At 40.0% G+C, this 23,262-nt stretch overlaps 4 protein-coding genes across 6 annotated transcripts in view; 2 read left to right on the top strand and 2 right to left on the bottom strand.

Moving 5' to 3' along the window:
- The window catches only part of LOC135427347 (uncharacterized), a 263,759-nt gene extending 259,460 nt beyond the window's left edge, over nucleotides 1-4,299 (top strand). Inside the window, exons 5-6 of the mRNA XM_064680815.1 lie at nucleotides 2,777-2,905; nucleotides 4,034-4,299. Of these exons, the coding sequence (XP_064536885.1) occupies nucleotides 2,777-2,783 (7 nt within the window). The 3' untranslated portion in view covers nucleotides 2,784-2,905; nucleotides 4,034-4,299. The remainder of the gene's footprint in view (nucleotides 1-2,776; nucleotides 2,906-4,033) is intronic.
- Nucleotides 1-10,962, bottom strand: part of Rhp (rhophilin) — a 38,373-nt gene extending 27,411 nt beyond the window's left edge. The window contains exons 1-2 of the mRNA XM_064680810.1: nucleotides 10,664-10,962; nucleotides 6,702-6,953 (exon numbers count right to left, since the gene is read on the bottom strand). Of these exons, the coding sequence (XP_064536880.1) occupies nucleotides 6,702-6,881 (180 nt within the window). The 5' untranslated portion in view covers nucleotides 6,882-6,953; nucleotides 10,664-10,962. The remainder of the gene's footprint in view (nucleotides 1-6,701; nucleotides 6,954-10,663) is intronic.
- Nucleotides 10,963-11,280: 318 nt separating this feature from the next.
- LOC135427408 (DDB1- and CUL4-associated factor 6-like) lies at nucleotides 11,281-16,194 on the top strand. Of its 3 annotated transcripts, XR_010436042.1 has the most exons (6): nucleotides 11,524-11,664; nucleotides 12,694-12,813; nucleotides 12,917-14,164; nucleotides 15,058-15,461; nucleotides 15,524-15,943; nucleotides 16,037-16,194. XR_010436042.1 is itself a non-coding variant. In XM_064680910.1 (5 exons), exons 2-5 carry the CDS (start codon nucleotides 12,708-12,710, stop codon nucleotides 15,848-15,850), a joined length of 2,085 nt encoding a protein of 694 aa, XP_064536980.1. In that variant the 5' UTR covers nucleotides 11,281-11,447; nucleotides 12,694-12,707; the 3' UTR covers nucleotides 15,851-16,194. The 3 variants fall into 3 exon arrangements, 2 of the variants coding, with proteins under 2 accessions (XP_064536980.1, XP_064536979.1); XM_064680910.1 differs by lacking the exon at nucleotides 11,524-11,664 and adding an exon at nucleotides 11,281-11,447 and having other exon boundaries at nucleotides 15,524-16,194; XM_064680909.1 differs by having other exon boundaries at nucleotides 15,524-16,194.
- Nucleotides 16,195-16,678: 484 nt separating this feature from the next.
- On the bottom strand, nucleotides 16,679-17,845 carry LOC135427409 (uncharacterized). Its single transcript, XM_064680911.1, has 2 exons — nucleotides 17,685-17,845; nucleotides 16,679-17,525 (listed from the first exon to the last, which is right to left on the bottom strand). Exons 1-2 carry the CDS (start codon nucleotides 17,728-17,730, stop codon nucleotides 16,885-16,887), a joined length of 687 nt encoding a protein of 228 aa, XP_064536981.1. The 5' UTR covers nucleotides 17,731-17,845; the 3' UTR covers nucleotides 16,679-16,884.
- Between the last annotated feature and the right edge of the window lie 5,417 nt (nucleotides 17,846-23,262).

Here is a 23,262-nt window from a genome sequence, read left to right as displayed (position 1 = left end):
ATTTCCCTCAAAAGTTGTCAAATTTGCATAACATTTCGCTGGGCGATCCAATCGGTTATTGTACAATAGTTAATGGAAAATGTTGCTCCAAGACGCGGCCCACTCTAGAAATGGAGTCGCTTGAGATATCTTCGAGTTAACATGAAAGTCATTTGCATACATATTTCTCTTTTTTTTTTTTTGGACTTTTTTCTTATATATAACATATATACATAGATATTTTTCTTCATTGCCTCTGGCGACAAAACAAAAAAGTTGCGTGTGACTTTTGCCCAGGTATATCTTTCATGTTTTGCTTTTTTTTTCTGTTTTTCTATTAATGCCTGTCGGAAAACACACAAAATTACAACTTTCTCACGATCTTTGGGTGCGCATCGGAGCATAGAGAGTGCGGTAATAATCCCTTCAAATAGACAATTTACATAGAGCCGAGCATATATAAGTATATACAAATGAATTAAGAATTCTTTTAGAATCAAAGTTCCTCTCATTCTATCTCACTTTGCCATTTTTTTTGCAATTGCTTGGCTTATAGTATTTCTTTTATTGTATTTTCATTTGAGCTCATGATATGCGAGTAATTCGGCCCTAAATACATTACGCACGCTTCGCTTGAGGCAATGTATGTCACATTTTGTGGCGCAAGAGAGTGTGACCATGAAAAATGTTGGCCAAGTTAGCAAAGTGGAGCATTAGATAGGGTGTTAAGACACACAGTTAGGTCGAAAACCAGCCACATTGTGGCTTTTAGGAGGTGTACATATCACAAAAGTGCTGGCTAAGCTTTATGATTTGCAAAAAGTTAAGTTAACCCAACCAACTTTATATGCAATATGTAAATACGAAGAAGAAATGCTAGCTCGAATATGCCTTGCAAAGCTACAGTCCCTTAACTGAAGGCTGCAGGCCGTGTTTGAACCGATGAGCAGAAAGAGCTGGTTCAAACCAGGTGCACTTTTTGTTCCTGTCCCACCCTGGTTAAGCTTGCTTGTAAAGCTTTAAATTAGATGCTTAGCTACAAGACTTGAGTTATATAGCACAAAAGCAGGAAATTAAGAACTAAGCGACGTTTATACTCTGCATATGACAGAATGGCAAACATTTCGTGTCGGCCTATGTCAACTTAGTATGAGGTAAGAAGAAAAAGCTTAAGCTTAAGCATATTTTATTTACAAGATGACAACTAGAACGTGTTTTGCAACACTGCAGCTGTTCGCCGAGTTCTTTTTTCTTGTTACAAGCTGGGCACTTGAGGTTTTTAAAACTTACCAAAAATTAAAGTGTAAGCAGCGAAAAATTCGTTTGTTTCTTTTCAACAAATGCTGAGTTTGTCGCCTGCTGTTTGGCTAAGAATGCGTTTTACAACACTGCACAATAGGCGCGTAATTGTTGTTAATCTGTCAGGCGTTCAGCCTGTTTCGCTTTCTTTCATACCATGTATTTTATAGAAAATTGTAATTAATTTCATTATTTAATCGATCTTTGCATTTACGCACCTGTATGCGCCAGCCTCAGCCTCAGCCGTCGCCGCAGCTTCAACAAACAGGTGACGACCACCTGCAGCTGGGCAAAAGCTGGCAGCCAATTGGCTGCTACCCAGTTAGAGAAATACATCGTCAACTGCATAACTTTCACCCAGGCAGCGCGAGGCAATCGCGAGGAGCAATGGAAATGGACAAACACACACAAGTTTCCCTGCAGCCCCGGGCAGGATGGCCAACCAGCCAGGTGGTTTGGCTAGTAACAACAACAAGTCAGCTTGGTCAGCGAGCCGTACTAAAGGTACGTTTCAAAAAATTTACCCAGGCCATTAGCTGAGATTTGAAATCTCATCGCCAGCTCGGGGAACAATTGACAAAAAAAAAAAAAAAAAAAAAATTTACGCAGTCATTGGCGATGGGAAAGTGAAAAGTCTCACACATTTAGCAGCATTCGCAATGCATTTTAATTATGCTAAACGCTGTGCAACACAATGTCTGCAAGACATGGCCAGTGCCACGCCCATAAGCCAAAATAGTATATGCACAAATATAAGATTTGTTTGCTGGGCAGTCGCCCAACTTGGGCAGCAATTTGCGCAGCAACTAATCAAATTATATGTTATCTAGCGGCGACGAGCAAACAAGCAAACTAGCTGAAAAAGCGCTAGACGCGACTGGTCGACTAACAGATACTCTGTAGCCAATATGCTCTTTTAAATAAAGTATAAAAGAACAAACCCGGCTAGGCACGAGTAAAGAAAGTGTCTTTACATTCGTATTTATTTCACACCCGTTTCCCGCCCTCAATAGTGGATTTTATAAAATTGTTTTCCTCGCTAAAGAAACTTAATTATAATATCAAGAATCCACTAGCGCGGGTGGCAAAAAAATTACAACTTGATGCATTACATTTGAATTCATTTTACACCCATTTCCCGCCCTCAATAGTGGATTTTGCAAAATCGTATTAATTCCTCGTTAAAGAAACTAAACTAATACCCTTAGGAATTATATAAAGAATCCTTTACGGCGGGCGGAAATAACTGAGTTACAATTTGATGCGATACAACTTGATAGTTTTACATCCATTTTCCGCCGACATGCGTGAAACCTGTTAAATTTTTGATCAAATTAATTAAATTTTACATTATTTATATGAATTATAACCACAAATATCATTTGCATCTCCAGCTTCATGGTTAAGCAAACATATGTGCTTTATAGGGTCGACATCAACTTCCTCCATCTAATACATGCACTTACACTTTTTAAATCAATTTGTTTTTTTTTTACAGGGTATAACAAGCCAACAAACAAGCAGACAAACAACGATACGAGGCAACAAACAATCTAAGCACACAAAAGCAAAGACAGTCCCAAAAGCAGCTTCGCATTTTTTTGGATAATTATCATATATACACAAGGTATGCATATTTATATATTCAAATTGGGGAACACATAAGCATATATATGTACATATTTAGATTTAAGGGTGTGGTCCAGCATGGCCAAGGGCTGCTTAGAATGTGGGCTTCCACCAGTCGATTGATCGATTGTCTTTTAATGCATTCACGAACGAAAGTCGCAGCTTGACATATGCGAAGTGAAAAGACGGCCGAGATTGAGCTATGGAATCATCATTAGCGGCGACAGTCATCGAAAAAAAAATTGTAAGAGTCCTCTAGTCGGGACTGCCTGACTAGGAGATACCCTGAACCAAGCGCCAAGTTCACGTTAGGGTTTAAATATGGCGTATAAAAGATTGGGAAGAGGTATCAAAAAACTATGATATTCATAAACTGTATACACTATACAAGAGCCTGCAAATCAAGTTTGGGGTATCTAGCTATTATGATAATCAAGTTTCGCTCAAGAGACTGTCTCAAAATCGATATTTATCGATAGTATGAAAAGTATGGAAAAGGTACAGCAGACAGACAGACGAAGAGAACCTAGATCGATTCACCTCGTCATCGTGATCAATATACTTTAAAGGGCGTGAACTGTCTCCCTTTGCCTGTTACATACATTTGAAGAAAAACATTATGCCCTTTTCACACATTTTGAATGGGTATAACAAACTGGATGCTCGTCTCGCCCGCAAATCGTTTTTGTATTAGGATCAGGAACATCAAATGAGGCGTCGTCAAAATCACAGAAATCAAGTTTTTATTCTGATTCTTACTTTTATATAGGTGGGTGAAAAGACACGCTTCGAGCTGATTGGGTTTGATTTATATGTGTGTGTGTGTGTGTGTGTTGATTACTTTGAATTTGCCGCCACAAATAAAAAGTGCACAAAAAGTGGCGACCGGCGACTAATGCCATTTGCAAGCACAGCAAAAAGACGATTCTTTTATGGAACAGGGCTTCATATTAAGTCTTTGCCACAAGGCTAGCCTCAAGAAGTTCGCTTGTATTCATAGAGTTTTTTAGTTAGGTTTCTGCTAAAGTTAAAATAAAGTTATCTTCATCTGAGTAAATCAAATCCTGAAGTCCATGTCTCTAATTATACTTTACATCGATTCTTATTTCATATATATTTTAAGCAGTTCGCCCTGACTAACTGCCGAGGTTTAGGAAAGTTCTGCACGCGAAATCGGAAAATCCTCCCACTGGATGGGAAACGGGAGTTCAAGGAAAGCCAACTCTATACAAAAGAATATGTTGGACAATATATCTGCAGCTATCTACAACTGAAATCTACAGGTTTAAGTTGGGATAACTTAAGCTAACTGATCAGGTAATTGGCCTTGATAGTTTGATTAGTTTTCTTCTTTTATCGAACTCGGCCCAATCAGCATGCACTTAGCAAATATGGCATCCGATCGTTTGCTGAACCGGCGCACAATTTGACGCAACCTTTTGATGGGGCACATCAAATGGAATAATGAAAATCAAACTGCAGAACCGAAACAATTTTCCCAACAAATTATGACAGCCAAAGAGCCAAAGAACGTCGTCGGCGAAACGAACCAAAGAAAGCAATCAAAAGGGCCAATCATTCCCGGCCAGACCAGGCCAGGCCAGACCATACCATACCAGGCCAGGCCAGGCCAGCGTCGGGGCACACCAACATGGATGGGGGCACCGTCTCTGAGAGCAGCCGGGGGCAGGTCGTGAGTGCGCCGAGAACCAAGCACGGAATCACACGACGAAACAAAGCCAAAACAACAACAAATTGTTTTACACATTCTTAAAGGGTATTACAATATTCTTACGAAATATGAAACGTATAGAAGGAGTTGGCTACTCTATTATATAGCTCCCATCGGAACGATCAGTCGAAAATTAGGTTCTTATTAAGATATCCATTTGATATAAAAACAAAATCTTATCATGATCTGCTCCATTTTTGTTGTTCAAGTTTGATCTAGAACTTGGCATTTACGAGTTTCACGACAAGCAAAATCTTAACAAATTTGAAATGCTATATCGCATATCTATGAAAAACATTTCAGAGCATTTCAGTTTAACAAAATATCTCGATCAAACTCAACATTTACGAGTTTTCGATAATCATTTTATATAAAAGGTGAATTCTGAGCAAAATCATACTATATCATAAAGTTCATGGCAAGAATTGTTCGAAAAAAAGGTTTTTGCATGGAAAACTTTTCCGTTTGTCAAGATATCTTGACCAAACTTTGCATTAACGAGTTTCATATAAACAATAAATTATTAGAATCGGAAAATTTTCAATTAAAACTCTACGGGAAAAATGAATCTTTGAATAGAAAATTTCTTAGTTGTTCAATTACGAGTTTTACTTTGCACCAAACCTAACTGCAAAACCATATTGAGTCGATCGTAATAAGCCATATATCTGCAAGGGTATTCCATGTTCGGCGTGCCCAGGGAATCCGTTCTTTCTAGTTTTTCTTTTGGTTTTTTTTTTTTTTTTGGCAGCGGAGGTTGGGGGAAATGTAATTGTACGTAGTGTAATATGTATATAATGGCAGCGGGCAATTGCCGTGTCTCGGAAAGGTGCGGCTTGCGCCCGAGCAGGCACCGAGCAGCGCCGGAACCACTCGACCCCGAATCTCGAAAAGGTTACAGCACAAGCACACAGACACACACACATAAAAACACACAGAACAGTTGGAAATTAACACTTGTAGAACACTTGTAACAAACAGCCGAATATGTGAGTCCAGTAACCCGCACAACTCGGTGGCATTTTTGGGTCCCTTGTGCAGAGGTTCTGTAAAGTCAGCGTTGCGTGCCAAAACCAAAAGCAGTTCCACTTGACGCCCATTCTAATGGGTCATGGGGCTGTAGAAGTTCCGAACGTATATACATATACATATATAAACACTCAAGAAAAAATCATTTTGTTCTCAACTCACGTACAGAAATTGTCACAATCCATCCAGATTCGAAATTTCTTGATATCAGAACTAAACTCTTATTTCAAGTTAGTTTGTATTTTTACCCATAATTTCAAAATAAGAGCTGGATTGGTTTTCGTCCTGGACATAACTGAATGTATATATAAAAGCAGCTTAAATCTTTTGAAGAACCAAATTCTTTATATATCCTTTGAGTCAATTGATTGCTTTGTATCTAAGTTTTATATTAATAGGGCAGATATAATTCGTAAGAGATAGTCTGGGTATCTGAGCGTCGAACTAGCAAGCGAAAAGTCGTTGGTTCATATCTTCCAGAGGCAATTCTTAAAATTTAGACCTAACGCAAAGACCTCTGGTGACAATTTTTAGTGACTTTGTATATGTCCGAAGTGGACACAAATTAAATAAACAATTTCGATTTCGATACCACTTGCAATTTCAACATTACTCAATCGACCCGAACAAAGCCGGGTAATTTGTTCTAGTACACTTTAATAAAACACTGTTGGCAGACGTCTGAGAACTAAATCAAGTTCATATTACTTTTTAATGTGGGAAACTTTTCTAGCTAAACGCATGACCAAAGGTCACCTGGTGCTGGGTCAACTTATCATGTAATAGATATATTCAGTGAAGATTATACTTAGTTGTCTATGGGGTGTCAAGGCGCAACGAACAGGTTGCTGCAACGCTTCACGGCTGGTTGCAAGTCGCCCGTGTGTCGGCGGCGTTCGACTGTAACCAGGTTTTAGGGATGGTTGCAGCTAAAATTTCATTGAATGGAGGGACAGGGGGGCTAATGCAAACTTTCTAGGCCCGCCCCAAAGAAGAAGAAGAAGAAAAAGATATAATAAAATTTAGCACTCACCCGAACAAAACAGAATGGCAACGCCTGCGGCTCATCGTCGTCATCATCATTCTCCATGTTGGCGTTTTGTTTGTGCAGCTTCGCTTTGGTCTCGTCTTCGGTGGCGCCTCCAGCAGCGGCAACGGCAACAGCAACGCTGACATTGGGGCTGGGGCTGGCGCTGTTGGCAGCTGCATCCATTTTGAGAACGGCGGCACGTTGAGTTTCACGAGTTAATTATTTGTTGCGATTGTAACTAGCACGCGGCAGCCGCTGTTTGTAATTAACATGAGCATTAACATGAGGATTAAACATTGACTGCAATAAGTATACGCAGCTCGAGTACAAGTCACAAGTACGTTTGGGTACTCGTACGAATATGCGTATGAGTATCGGGTACTAGTCGAGTAGTTCCCAGCACGATCGGGTACAAGTCGAGTAATTCAAACCAACAATATTTCGCACTCTCTCTCTCTCTCTCTCTCTCTTTTTCTCTCTGTCCACCTCTTTCTCTTTTTTTGCAGTCTCTCGCTGGCGGCAAATTTCACTTTTTCCGCGGGGAAGCTTTTCAGTTTTCAGTTTCAGTTGCAGTTTTCATTGAATTGCCATTAAGCTTCATTATGTTGCGGCAATAAAGAGAGGCATGCAACACACAGAGATACACATACACGACTTTAAATATCATCTACAAATCTATGCTCTATATGCAGCATAAATGAACAGCTTCATTTAATAGCTAGCAATAAGATTAATAACAACGTGCCCAACTGGCAGATACCCTATACTTATATCTAAAACGTACTGAGCAAAAAGTAATTTCTTTATACGCCCCAAAATTGGAACTGGAAGACATAGATGGACTATGCTGATCATGAATATATATATACATTCGATGGGTTCGGGTACGCATAACATGCGTATACCCCTTTGTTTAGCTACATTTAATGGGTATTGAAATGCAATTGGCTTTTCTTGCTGTTGTTGTTTTTGTCGATTGAACAAAATAAAATATCGTGTCGTGTTTTTCACTCGTTTCTGTTTCTTGAAATGGGAAAGTTTATCTCAAGCTCGGCACTTCTCGAATTCGTTCCGCTTTTCCGATTTATATGATGTACGTACAGACACATGTATACAAACAACTCTCGTTTCAGAAATGGAAAATATATCAAATGCATTTGTGCTAGGTGCTAGCCTGTACTAGCCAAATTCCAATTTCAATTCATTCGTAAATAAACCATTAGCCACTTCATCAGCGCAGTTATAATGCATATAGTTGGTCATATCTGAGAAGCCTTATCGCTGATAGCAGAGATAATATGTATATGCAGTCATGAATCATCAACATCGGCTAGAAAACAAAATTGCTGAATAGTCGTGAATCTGTCAGAAAGTCGCTTGATCTATTGTGTTTTTGTTGTTCAAAGCTAACGATAAAGTTCTACATCTAAGTGTATAAAAGAGGGTACTTTGATTTCGTCACGAAGTGGGTTACACATAGGGGGGAGAAGTCCACCATGTCATCTAGGAAGGATCTGTCCACATTTATGATTGAGTTCCTCAAGATATCTTGGCCAAACTCGACACATCATAAAATGCTTCTTCTTCGAACTACTATATCATATAGCTCTATAGGATGTATCGATGGAAAAAATTCTAGACTAATCTCAGCTATTACGAGCTTCAAGAGTCTCCTAGCATATCCACAGGCCAGTAAGTTTACAAGGGCATTCAAGATTCGGCGTGCCGTAGATAGCCTTTTTTTTCTTGTCCATCTAGCTTTTGGCTTAACTGCACGTTTATTTATTCAATCTTATCATTTAATGTGGACTTTTTTTTGGCATTTTATTCATTTCTGGTTAATAAAACTTGAAACATCTGTCAACGGCTACCTTAATAAGTTAATTAAACATAAATTAAATACGCCTGAAACAGGTTCACGTGTCGACACAACAAAAAATACCTTATTTCACACATATTCGGAATTCTTAAATATTTAAATGTTCAATAAGGTTAAAGTGTTTATTCAATATGAATACTCTAAAGCTTGATCATAGTAGAAACTCTGCTACACTCTGCTATGTATAAGGAACTCCATTCAGAAACTCAAGTCTTGCAGAAGTTTAAATCGAATTAATGCCCTTGCAGATGGTATCAGAGGAAAACATATCTGAATTTCCGTTCTAATTAGCTTATATTCCATGAGTAGATCCATCTGTTTGCTATGGAAGTCGGAGTTAGGCGACGCGGACTTTTATATAGCAGGGGACTTCAGGGAAACAGAGGATTTCCCGGTCAATAAAAGAGAAATAAATAATATATTCAAAGATACTCTGACCAAACTAGACAATTACGAGCTTAAACTCCAGACTTAAGTAAAGATTGAGTAGAATCCATCAGAATATCAAAAAATTTAATAAAAATAAGTGACTCTCAAACTGTTGCTGCATCAGACTGTGACCCTTCAACTGTAAAAATTTACGATTGGGTGACTAATAGTTGCACAATTTATGATATTATAAGAATCACACAATTATATATGCTAAGAGTTCACTATATCGAATGCGCACTGTACTTAGTTAATTGTGCGAGCATTTCCAATGCTATTGCTGTGATCGAGAGCCTCTGACCCTCTAACCCAATCCATTTATTGTCCGTGCCTTTTCAGTTGAAGACACAAAAAACTAAATACATTTATTTGTATTTGTTGATGCTTTTGTATTGCTTGTCGCTTTCTACGCGGTGGCATTTAACAAAAAGCGATGTGCAGCTTTTAGAATTTGCAGCAACAACAACAACAAAAAGCAGCAGCAACAGTGGCAGAAGCGGCAGCAACAATAGCTTTAGGTTCTATGGCCAGGTGGCGGGGGAGCTAACGGTACAGAGTTACGGGCGGCGTGACTAAACTGGTTGGCATTTTTAATTTGTTGTTCTCTAGTGCCAACAATTGACACAAATACTTGCATATATACACATACAAACAACTCTATGCGTGTGTATAGCCTAGATAAAAGTCTGATCCTCGATGAGATGCTTATTGCTAGCAGCTTCAATGACATATCAACGTTTGCTCGATGACATGTCGTCGAGCGTGTCGTGTACTAAAAGACAGAAGTTTTGTTGTCGTAAGACTGAAGCCAGCTTAATGAAATTTGGAGTAAATATGGCCAAGACTGCGACGCAAATGAAAAATATCGTTTACAGAAAACGCTACTGACATGTCCTGCCAGACGTCTGGCAAGACAGGTCAGCAAGGGTGTCGTGCTGCGCGACATTTGCATGACATTGGCCTAGATGAAGCTGTTGGCCCATGCTTGATCAATTTCCAACGGGGTCGATTGCCTTTAGACACGCCCACCAGGGGTGGCGTCAGAGAGTCACCAAATTGCAGGTAGACTATTGATGACTTCCTCTAGAGATATAACTACAAATTTGGGGGCCAAGCCTTTTCGCTTCCCCCTATCGCATAAATCAAGTTGATACGGTCACAGTTTAAAGGGCACTGATCTGGCACACTTAGTCTTAGAGTCAGCAGCACAATAAGCAAAAAGACTCTTGTCGGCTGATTTAAATGCTACACAGTTGACAGAGTATTGCGCAGTCGGTTACAGACGAACGCAATGTTCTTATTTGTTGGCTTTGAGCGCGGATGCTTCATTAACTTTTCCACATCATCAGCAACTACGACAACAACAACAACAACAACAACAGCAACAACAATTACATTCACCCACAAAAATTGATCGTTTGCTCGTTTTCGTATTCGCTTTTTGCCGCAACTACGATTTTTTACCATTTGCATTTTGGCTTTGCGTATTTGGAGTCCGGAGTTAACAATATTTACCTTCCGCTGTTCATGAGCTGCTACAACAACAACAACAACAAATAACTGCAACAACCACAACGGTAGTAGCAGCAGCAGCAGCAGCAGCACAGCACAAACAATAACAACAAAAACAACAATAACAGCACTTGTTGCCCGTTACCTTTTGATATTTATTCTCGTTTTGTTTGTTTTTCGTTTTTTGTCGTTTGTATTTTTCGCCGTATTTATTAAATAAACAAAAGATTTCTAATTTGTATGACACTCGCACCACTCACACGCTCTGTGTGGCTGCTGCAGCAGGTGAGTTTATGTTTCAACTCGATTTTATCTGACGCAGTCGTTGTTATCGTTATTGCACTTTCCACTACTAAAACAAAACAAAACTCAAAAAAAATGCAACAGGTTGGCTACCTAAAACGACCAACTGTTAACTGCGTATGTTGCGCACGCTCGACTCGAATATTAAGCTACGACTGAAATTACAGCGGGCTCAGTGTGGCCAGCTCTCCCCAAAAATATACCACTTTGGTATACATTTGTTTGATGTTATCGATTGCTAAGTATAAGAGCGCATGACTACTTGTTCAAAATTCTGTTCATTTTTAGCACCTTTAACGATAACGGTTAAGCAATTCAAACATCAGCTTCGGCTACTAGCTTTTTTTATTGTTTATTTCTTCAACGATTTATTTAACCATATTGATATTTGTTCATATATAAGTGACCATTTGGCTTTCAATCAAAAAACTTACTAAGTATATTTAACTAACTGTGAAAATGTTATAATCCTAAATTAGAGACTTTTGGATAAAACATACAAATTTTTAATTATTTACAACGCCTGGCGTAAGACGTACAACAAGTGTGCAATTTTATTTGCTGTTTTTTAAGCATTTTGTTACCAACGTGCATGGATAACCTTGGACTCAATATTAAATCCTAACGTATGTAAGTGTTGCCTGATCTGTATATCATTGAGAAAATCTAGTATGTATTTGCAAACGCTTTTTTTTTGTACAAATACATTTGGGATTCCTGTTCGAACGGCAAACGGTCACACTGTGCGACAGCTGAGCTCGCAATAAAAATAAATATCGAATTTGTGTTTGTGTGCTGCGGCCCAAATAGTGTTTTCTAATGTTTCACTGCAGTTTAAACTAGGTAACGCTATAGTTAAAATAGTTCTAAAAAATTTGCACACTTTAAACCAAACAGAAATAGCCAAACGTGAAAAGTTTTCAATAATTAATGCCAATCGACTGTCTGGTATGGCGCTTTGTTTTGAATTTTTATATAATTTGTATTTTATTCGAAAAACATTTGCGCACATACACACAAACGGAAGATATAGTCGGACGCGAAGTTGGCTATATACATACATATGGCCGCCCACACACACATACGTAAAATGAATTTTGCTCAGTGCTTGTGTGTTCTTATACTCTTGCACTGGATATTTTAATTTATTCAAGCAATATGTGCGTTTGAAAACAATATTTACTGTTAATTTTGCTTGAAATAGTGTATTGAATGTTGGCCTTGCCCAGTCAGTAAAAATGATGAAAACTTACATACATACATACATATATGCTAAAAATTTTAAGACGCAGTTTGAGGGTCACAGCGTTGTTGCACAGTTTGGGAGTCCTTGAAATCATAATCATTTAAAATTTTCATTACCACCTGTTTTTACAGGTATCGCGCAGATATTTTGTAAAGTGATTTTATTTAAATATATTTTAAAAATAACTTACATATATAGTTAAATCTAATACAACAAATATTTGTTTTATACAACAAAATTCGACATTTTTGAATATTATTATATTGAATAGGCGAAAATAGTATGGCTTATACAAGTATACATATTCAATTGGAAAAAATAATCAATAAAAAATATGTCAAAAATAAGAAAATTAGAAATTGCTCACTTGTAGCATTCTAATTCTAATCAAATATTTTGCTAATAATATATGCAAGAGTATTCAATGATCGATGCGGCAACGATCAACATTTTGTATATAGTATAGGTGCTTTTGTTTTATTTCCCTGCTCATATCTGCGCCGGGGCCATCATATTTGGCAATTGTCTAATAATACCAATGAACCTCTACATATTTATGTACCCCCCCCCCCCCCTTCCCCTTCCCATCCACCTTTCCGATAATCATCCCACCATTCCACATACAGTGAGGCATTTGAAGATGGCCGACAAAGGACAGAGGCACAGTGTTAACCGGTGCATCAGCAACTATCCGTACAATGCGGGCGGCGGCAGAGCCCAGGCGAATCTGGAGGCCAGCTGCAAGAGTAAGTGGTGGCGCGATTTGAAGTTTATCGGCAATTGCAGGCGATATGATTTGTGGCCCGCTTGTAATCTGCATTATAATTATTATATTTCGATTTATTTTAGATTCGCTGGACTTTGTGCAACGCCTGAATCTGTTGAGAACGTTGAGCGTGCACAACGGTTGTGTGAATACGGTTAATTGGAATGCCAGCGGAACGCTTATTGTATCCGGCTCCGATGACAATCATCTGGTCATCACGGAGCCCAAAAGCGGTCGTGTGGCGGCCAGGACAAAGACTCTGCACAAGCGTCATATATTTAGTGCACGTTTCATGCCGCACTCAAACGATCTGGCGGTCATCTCGTGCTCCGGCGAGGGTATTGTAATGCACACCGAATTCCTGGCACCCTACGGCCTCGGCAGAAGCATGCAGGATGCGCTCGTTGGCGAACCCGATCGCTGTGCCAGTTTCTTTGATTGTCACGCCTTTGGCAGTACATACGATGTCCTGCCGCTGCCGGACAGCCCACGCATGTTCCTCAGCTGCGGTGAAGACGGCACCGTCCGTTGCATCGACCTGAGGGTGAGCAGTCGCTGCGCCCAGTCCGTTTGCGACAAGCACATCTTTATTACGGCACCCTGCGCGGTGACAGCAATGGATGTGGCGCCCATTAATCATTATAATGTTGCCATTGGCTGCTCAGACTCCATAGTGCGGCTCTATGATCGGCGCATGCTCTGCGCTGGCATCGATCGGGAGCGCATCACTTGGCCATTGAAGGCATATCCCATACCGATGAAGTATACACGCCGGCATTACCGCCCCACTTGCGTTAAGTTTAGCGCCGACGAATCGGAACTGCTGGTCAGCTATTCCATGGAGCAGCTATATTTGTTTGATATGCATCATCCGGGCTTCAATGATGCCGAGCTGCTACGCAGCGGCTGTTACACGCCCAAGCTGCGGCGCGACAACGATCCAGAGCCGCAAATGCCGCGCCTACGTTTTCGCGGCGATTGGTCCGATACAGGCCCCAATTCCATGGCCAACGCCGAGCACGGTTCCAATCGTCCCAATGTCGGTCAGGCGCGTCCGCCGCTTGAGCCCGGTGTGCTGAGTCGACTCAGCGATGAAATCTTTCGCATGCTCAATTCACAAACACGTCAGCTACGTGCCCTAAATCCGAGCACCAGCAGCTACTCCAACCCAAGGACACCGGCTCATATGTCCTGGCAAGACGCCGTTCTACGCACCCTGGACAACCACAGGGAGACCGTATTAGCTTCCAACAACAGGCTACTTAGTAGTGCCGCCAATGCACCCATTCCTATAGTGTCGCCGCCAGCAGTTGCGAACTCGTCAGGTGATGGTAAGTGGAGCAGTTCGCTGACCGCAGCCGTACGCAAAACACTGATTACGAAAAGTATTTGGACACAGCTGTGTGCATTAAGTAGTTTATGTCTTCAATAAATAGTGTATTAAATGACTGGAAATATACCCTACTCCCTTGATACCTACCCTCAGTACTTACAAACATGGACGCATTTTTATCTAAAGACAAAAAGATAACCAGAGCCCTGATCCTAATTGTATCCACATAAATATATTCGTAAATTTGTGCTTGCCCAGGAAAACTCACATGCACCATCATTGTATTAGCATCTATTAGTAGGACAGAGACAGACTTTTGCATGTAGAAATAAAATGAATAAGAGAGAGATAGACTACATCTGAATAAATTAGAGTGAGAGGATGAGCAAAGATATATACATACAATGCCATACAGCATAACTTGTTAATGAACATATAAACCTGCAAACCTGACTTGAACTCTTGAGAATCGCATAGTAAGGATCTTATTTAAACAGACGTTAACGTGCTGTGCATTTGGTATAGGAGACCTATACGCACATACACAAACCAATACATACATATGTTTTGTGTACATGTGCAAACATGCACATATATACATACAAATACACACACAGATGTTTGTACAAACATACATTCATATATACTTACATACTCATACACACATATGTACACATATACAACTTGTTGTCCTAATACGAAAAATATCAAAACATGAAAACCGGCAAGGCTTACTTGAATTAATGAGAATCGAGTAGTACGGCACTATTTAAAACTACATATATTTTGAATTTGCATAACATACATACGCACATTCATACAGTCTTATATACACTTATAATTATTTAATTTATAAGAAATACAAATATTAAATTCATTTACTTTTTATAGACGCCACACCTGCTGAATCCTTGAGTGCTGAGTCTGCAGCTGAGAAGATCGACACTGTGGTGGCACCTGCTCGGGAGGGTGGGCAAGATCGTCAAGAGCTGAACAAATTTGATTATGTGAAAATGTCGTTTAGCGGACATCGGAACTCGCGTACCATGGTGAAGGGCGCCTGTTTCTGGGGCGACGACTTCATCATGTCCGGCTCAGATTGCGGCCACATCTTTGTGTGGCAACGGCAGACGGGCAAAGTGGTAAAAACGCTGCTGGCGGATCATCGTGTAGTGAATCGTGTCCAACCGCATCCGACGCTGCCCTATTTGGTTAGCTCGGGCATTGATTACAACGTGAAGGTCTGGGCCCCAATTTCACCAAAGCCCACCTTCGACGAGAGCGAAACTGCAGAGGTACGCGTGCCACTATATATATATTTAATATAGTTTATTTATTCGAAAACTTATATTTACAGCTGATCAGGAGCAATGAGATAATGCTGGTGGAGACACGCGATACTATAACGGTACCTGCACAGATCATGATACGCATTTTGGCCAGTTTACATCAGTATCGTCGCCTGATGCATGCCACGGGTGGACCGGCATTCGGCATGGAAAATAGGCGGAACCGTAGAGGGGCTGTGCGAGTAGCTATGAATGCGGACAATGCAGGAGTTGTTGCTGTTGCTGTTGATCATAATAATGATAATCATATTGCAGGTAACAATATTGATAATGAGAATGAGGACAACGATGAAAGTGATAGCAACCAGAACAGCAACAACTCGAATGCAACTTAAACCAATCTAGTCAATATCAATACCTTATCAATGAGAGTAAACTATCTATCAATATATATACATGTATAATCGGCGCTGCATCGGCTACTCCCAGTATGTATAACCATATATATATATATACGCCCCATTCCCTCCTGCCGTTAGTTGTGCCCGAAAGAAAACACCCTCACACATTCCCCAATTTAGGTATGAAATTGATATCCAGTGCACTATCAGCGCCGCAGTCAAAATTGTGAGACTCAACGAGCTCAAACATACGAGAGCGTATGTGATGCATATAACGATATTTAAACACTTGTTCCTTTTTAATTTGTAAATTATTAAACTCAATACGTATATCATTATTTTTTTGGTTTGCTATTGCTTTTGTGGCGCCATTAAATAGGTTTGAATTCGAGCAAATATCCTCTATTCCGATAGCTCATCTATTCTAGTTGGTTGCCTTTTTAAAACGAATTTGGTTGTGTATACGAAATGGAATGTTTTATATTTTATTCGAATAAGCATATATTGATATCTTGCTTTGTTTTTAAAACAAAGTAAAGTATGTATGTATATTGTTAAATCGTATATATTCTATTCTACTCGTGGCACCATTTTTGGTTATGGTTCGGACCAGTTTAAAGTAATTGTTTGTTGGGTCGATAAGAAAAAATTACACGTTTGTTGATCGTTTCTAAATCATATGAGATATATGTTATATATTTATGTATTTGTCGTATATATATAGATGTATATATATATATAATATATATATATATATATATACATACATGCGATTAAGTACTCTACGCTTAAATGCTAAACAACTATAAGTAAAATGCACTATTTACAAAAGTCAACTGATATTATTTACATCATACAGCATCTATCAAATATCATTTTTTGTTTCTTGCCTATACCGGGAAACAAATTTTGGAAATAACGTCTAGTTAAATACACATACATTACACGTTCTAAACAATATGTTGCACACACTGATCTTTTAACAATTGTTTGAATAAATATGATACTTAAATGTTAATACAACTGAATTAGGTGCGACGCAGGCCCAGAGTATCAATGGTCTTCGTTATCGCCATATCATTGATTTCCGCCTCCTCGGGCTCCTGATTTTTATTATTACTACTACTTTTATTATTAGTGCTATTGACATGGCCATTGGCACTCACGGTTCCACCGGCTGCGACAGTTGGCTCCGTGCTGCGTGCCGCATACGTATCGGAGAATATGTGGGCCAGTGCCACATAGTGGCCATACCTGTTGCCTGTCCCTGTAGCTGTTGCTGTAGCTGTGCCGCTCACGCTGGGCTCATCAGTAGCATTCGGCTGCTGCTGCTCCTCCGGCTGCTCCAGTCGTGGCCGTCGTATTGGAGGCGGTTGTACCTCCTCCTGGGCAGCGGCGGCGGCGGCGGCGGCGGCTGCTGCTGCTGCTGCTGCCTGGTTGCGTGCAATGCTCTCACTGCTGGCAACAGCATGGGGCACGCATAGGCCATGCCGGGCGATTGCTGCGTCTATGGCATTGCGCTCAAGGTCGAAAGCGGGCGCTCGGGAAATCGCCTCGGTGCGATAATGTCGCACAATTTCCAAGTTATGGTTAACATAATTCTCGCGCTGCGCCTCCGACACTACTGCTGTGTGCCAAGCCTGCAGCTGTTCGTCTGTCATATTGTTGACTGCATATTTTTCATATATAAAGATATACACAAAATAATAATGTGCACAAATGGCCATGAAAAAAAAAAGGAAAAGAAACAAATATGTATTACATGAAATGGTCCCTGTGCAAATCCCTGATTTGCCCAAATTCAATTTTAACAGTAGCATCTACTCACAGTTGCAGCTGGCATTGGCCCCTCGCCTCAGCGCCAAGTTATCCATTTTGCTTTTTGTCCAGTTAAACGAATGTAAATAATTTTGGCATACAAATGTGTCTATTGCATACACAAATGCATTAGAGATGTGCGATTAATTATCGCCAGGGCTAACGCCAAGCATCGGCAGCACTTGAATACTTATCGATACTTTTTCGTTATACTTGCTTCGATACCGATGCCCCGAAAGCTTTATTTGTGTATTTGTTGTACAATTAAATTTGCCTTAATCGTTTAAATGCAAAATCAATACGCAAAGTTGCATTTATATGTCTATATTTTATGATGATAAACTAAATATTCATAGAAGGTACGAAACATTTACTTTTAAAAAGCCTAAAAATTGACTTGCAAAAATTCAAATATGGCCGAAAAGTACCGTTAAGTTTGGACAATTGAAGGGGAGTTAGAAAACCTAGCAGAAAGACTTTTTTGTTTCTATTAGCCACCTTTGAATCTTTTCTAAGATGCAAATATTGAAAATTAATGTGCATTTAAAAAACGGTTTGAATTTCAAGTGAAATACCATTATACATATGGCAAATTGAGTAGAGTACATTCAAAAAGCTTAAAGCTTGGGTATTCAAATCCAACAAATATAATAATAGAAAAAAAGAACAGTTTTTAGGTTAATTAAACCGAGTAAAATCGAGAAGCAACTATTTAAAAAAGTAGAATTAAAAAATAACAAAGGAATAGAACATAGAGCTAAAATCAATCTGAGCAAACGAAATTCAATTAATTTTGAAGTGTCATAAAAGTCTACCGAAAACTAGATTTGAACCAAAACCTGGGTACAGAAGTGTAGAAAATCAGCTTAACGAACTGAACCTAAAGGCAGGCAGCTGGTTCGAATCACTGACAATCTTTTAATGATCAAAGATCATATCCGTTTGGTTGATCTTTTATTTTGATCTTTTGATCTTTTATTTTAGCTAATGGCCAAAACTGAAGGAAGATATGTGCGTCACGCTTGGATACATTCACCCATTCACAATTTGCAATTGCAGGCTGCGTTAATTTTTCCGCCTTGTTTGAGGCCTGTCGATTGCATGTTGTAACAGGTTGGCTTGCAGCCGGGAATGCAGGCTGAGCAGTCGCGGCAGCCACTGCACCAGCAGCAGCAGCAGCAGCGGCGGCAGCAGCAGCGGCGGCAGTAGCTGATAAAAGTATCTCGAACGTAAAATTCTTAACGTTTCGTTTTGGAATTTATTTGCTTTTTTGTTTTTTGTTTTCTTTCTTGGCTGCGTCTGCGGCAGCTTTTCTGGCGGCCCATTTCGACGGGCCAAGTCGAACGAGCGATTGGGGTTGGACTCGCTGCATACGTCCGGCCTGTGTTCGGTTTCGGGGTTCCCGGGGTTGCCGGGGTTCCCGGGGTTCAGGGCCTGGGTCTGTTACTGCGCGGAATGCATTCACGTTTGTTTTTTTTTTCTTTTCCTTCGCATTTTACATTTGCCTAGCCTGCTGTAATTGGCAATGAAAAATTCCAAGTGTTTTTCAAAGTGCTCTCTGGGATGGCCCAATATAAGCCCAACTAACTAACAAAGAAAGCAATTTCACAACATCCACACACACACACACACACACACTCGCACACATACGTGTGTAAATACTTTGTAAAAGTAATAAAACAACAAAACAATTTCAAAATCGCACAATTGCAGAAAAACCGAGAGCTAACGTAGTTGTCTAAAGATCTCCTCCCCCAACCCCCCCCCCCCCTTTGTGGGGCTGCCAAACGAAAACATTTCCAACTGTTGCTGTTGCCATATTCCGTACCAAGGTACAGCAAAAAAAAATAAAAAAAAAAAACTAAATTAAAAAAAAAAACTAAAGTCGTATTAAAAATTCCAAAGTGCATAAGTAAATATTAGTGCACAGTGCCTGCATTTTGCTCATTTATTGTAAAACATTTTTTTGCGCCATTTACACGAATGAGCAAAACAAATGCATTAACAAAAATTTATATATACTTTTATATTATTACTAATTGAATACACATACATATGTGGAGAGGGGGACTCACAGAATAGTTTACTTATAATATATTCCAACATGTTCATTTAAACCCAAGCAAGCGTCTGGAGTACCTAGCTGGGAGATACCCTGAATCCAGTACTGCGCTTCCGGTACAAATATTTTAGCCTTTCTTCTTGCGTACATATACTAAAACACATTGATGTGCTTCTTCTTCTCTTGCATTCTAGACATACATTCCGTGCTTGGAGTCCCATCTTTATAAACTGTTTATATATTCTTGGTTAGCTTCGGTTCTTAGAGTCCGATCTTTTTCAAATTTTCAGGGTCTAAATATATAGCACACAATATTTTGTAAATACCAAAGCGCTTGGCTCTACATTTAAAAATCGTAGATTTAGAATGGAATGGGAGAAGTGTCCAAAGAGTGATATATTCATAATATTTGTTTACCATTACGAGAACCTACATACCAAGTTTGGTATATCTAGCACTTAATATCTTCGAGATATTATAAAAAAAGGGAGCAGATATCAGAAAAGATATCTTAGGCTCGTTCTGTATGCAGTATATATTCCAAATTTCAAGTCTCTAGCATTTGTAGTTTCCGAGATCGATGGTTTCTTACAGATGTACGGACGGAAAGACTGGCTAGATCGACTCAGCTCGTCGTTCTGAACAATTATATACATATGTATATACTTTAAGGGGTCGGAGATACTTTCTTCTGCCCATTACAAACATTTATACCCAATTTTAACTGATTCAGGGTAGATTTACTGTTCCAGGAGAGTCTTAGATCAATATCATATCGGTATAGAAAATAAATATTGTTTCCCTTTCAACTTATATTAACAGTCAAAATAATTTGCAAAACCGGTTTGAACAAAGGTTCGTTTAATGTTTAGAAACTGGTTCGGTTCTTGGTAAAAGAATAGAGTAATAACAGTTTCCAGTACGAACTGGTTGACCGGAACCGAACCGGAACAAAACACAACATTCGAATTGGTTCAAATTGATCAAAATATTGGCTCACAATATGGAAAACCCGATGAGCTTTTGCGCTTATGAATTCAGTGCCAGATATTATAATGTAAGGTCAAATTTATGCACACGAATGTACACGAAAATACATTCAAGAGAAATGTGTAAATACAAATGAATGAATCGAATCTTTTATTTAAATGCGAAAGTCTTTTTGGCTAGACTCTTGATGCTGTTGCTTAGTATGATCGTGAATGTGTGTGTGTGTGAGTGAGTGTGTGTGTGTGTGTGTATGTGTGTGTGTGTGAGTGTGTATGTAGAATATGGGTGTATGTATCTGAATATCTCATCTTGAATTTTGTACTCGTATTTTATTCGTTTTCATCTTGTCTTGTCTTGTCTTGTGCTGCGTTTATATATAGACAATCCGACTGCGGATCGACATCGACATCGACCGTCTGCACACATGCTGAGTTTTTTTTTTCTTTTTTTTTTTTTTTTTTTTTTTTTGTTGTTCACTTTCAACACACTAGCCTTAATGTCTAATGATGTTTTGCCCCTTACACGCGTGAAGTAGAAAATTGTTGGATTTATTTTTAGTGTCCGCTAGAGCCAAACGCCTAACCAAATAATGAACAAACCTTTCGAGAACAAATCGGCGTAGGCCTTCTTCTCGGCTGAGAGGTGCTATCAATGGGGGTCACTGCCGCCCCAAAAAAAAAATACAAAAAAAAAAAGTTGCCATTTGCTTAGCCAGTGGGCAAATACATGCATGCATGCGCATATGCATTCATATTGTACGTAATGGACATTGTGGGCGGGCTGGGTTAACAAAGAAGTCCGCGCCAGGGGCAGCGGCAGCGGCAGCGTCGGCGTCAGACAATGAGTTACAACTGTCAAGTCGATTGCCGTTAAATCGCTCAAGAGCTCAAGACGTCGGCGGCGACGTCGACTGAGACGCACGCTGCGTGGCGTGCGCACACGAAGCTGAATTGCCGAGGCGCGCGCTCTGGGCGACCCATGCGACACAATCCCAACCCTCGGGGTGTCCACCAGCCACTAGCTCATCATGCGGTTGAGAACCCTGGTTGAGTTAGTTCCAATTGCTAACATCTTGATTTGAGTGTGTGTGTGTGTGTGTGTGTGTGTGTCTAATATGGCCATTTCATAATTTTTGGTTTGTGTGTCTTTGATGAATCGCCCAACCGCCACCCAACACCCCTGCACCACATTCGCGGGCGCAACGCTTAGCGCAACGCGCTCATTGTGTGCAGCACTCTCAGCATGCGTTCCCACTCAATTGCTTGAGCTGGCTAATTGAGTGAGAGGACGCAACAAACAGCTGTTTTCGAGCGACCCAGCAACATATAGAGATGGCGGCAAATTACAAACTTTGCCAATATGCGCAACAATGTCGATGTTCAGGCGCTTCCCTACCCCCGCCCCCCGCACACCCTACACTATAAATCCTCATCCTCCAGATGCCACTCTTTCGCCCGGCTCCATCATGTTGTTGCATGTCGCATGTCGCACCCCACTAGGCTCTATATAAATATACATATTTATGTGCGTGCGTGTGTGTGTGTGTGTGTGTGATGTTTGGTTCAATTTATAGCAATTAATGCATTGGAGGCGTGCATTTTAAATGCCTATGCCTAGTGACAATTTAATGGGGTTCAACAAACGCAAATATCATGCACGTTACAACGCACATACACACACTCTCACACACACATGCATAATAACATGCATATGCATATGATTTATGAATGAACTAGTTCAAGTCCGAAACCCAAACCGAACAATTTTTGAAAAGCAAAATCCTATTTTCAAAAAATAATATGGCTTGGGAGATCAAGCGCCAAAGCACATACATATACATACATATGTACCTTGGCTTAAAAACGAATTATATTTTACGGGTTTTAATTCAAATCAGGGGTTTAGCATGTGAACAGCTCACGAACCGAAAACAAAGGCGGGCAGTTGGCGCGAACCGTGAACCGAACCACCGACAATTTAGCTTGTGCAGCCCTGAAGGTTTCTTAGGAACAGGAGTAGGTAAATAGACAATTTGATATTTTAACTGTCAATCAGTGAAGTAAGTGTCCTTGCTTACATATCTCAGAATCCTGATAGATATATAGTAAGTTTATGAGCTTTACTAATTAATCCTCGGCTTTGTAACAAAGTCAACTTCAGGTCAGAACCGGCGCCAAATTATCAAAAGATGAAACCAAAATAGAAATGAAAAAAAAAAAATGATTTGTGTTAAGTGCCGCGTTGAGAGAGCCTGGCCATAGGCACACACACAAAAGTATCTCACAGGAGCTGCACACACACACACGCGCGCATTTACGCACATGCAATTGCACTCATTTCTCTCTCGCTCGCTCTTTCTCTCTCTGTTGGGATAAATGGAGGCTGAGTGATTTTGTGGTGGGTTCGGAGCATGTCGCTTACACTAAACCGTTTGTTGATCGCGACATGATTTGACATCGTGAAAACAATTGCCCACAGGAAATACTATACCGAAAAGATTATACCCTTTCCAAGGATACACTAACTTAGCTCAGGT

The sequence above is a fragment of the Drosophila montana genome, unplaced genomic scaffold, assembly GCF_035044405.1.
Source record: "Drosophila montana isolate Dmon_TW-CO22-7 unplaced genomic scaffold, ASM3504440v1 contig_2178_1, whole genome shotgun sequence".
In the NCBI taxonomy this organism is placed as follows: domain Eukaryota; kingdom Metazoa; phylum Arthropoda; class Insecta; order Diptera; family Drosophilidae; genus Drosophila; species Drosophila montana.
This window is presented reverse-complemented; position numbering and strand designations above follow the sequence as displayed.

Coding starts and splice junctions, on each gene's coding strand:
- LOC135427408 (XM_064680910.1), top strand. CDS start 12,708: ATGGCCGACAAAGGACAGAGGCACAGTGTTAACCGGTGCATCAGCAAC. Junction 12,814..12,916: donor TCTGGAGGCCAGCTGCAAGA/GTAAGTGGTGGC, acceptor GATTTATTTTAG/ATTCGCTGGACTTTGTGCAA. Junction 15,462..15,523: donor ACGAGAGCGAAACTGCAGAG/GTACGCGTGCCA, acceptor TTATATTTACAG/CTGATCAGGAGCAATGAGAT.
- LOC135427409 (XM_064680911.1), bottom strand. CDS start 17,730: ATGGATAACTTGGCGCTGAGGCGAGGGGCCAATGCCAGCTGCAACT. Junction 17,526..17,684: donor GGCCAATGCCAGCTGCAACT/GTGAGTAGATGC, acceptor AAAAATATGCAG/TCAACAATATGACAGACGAA.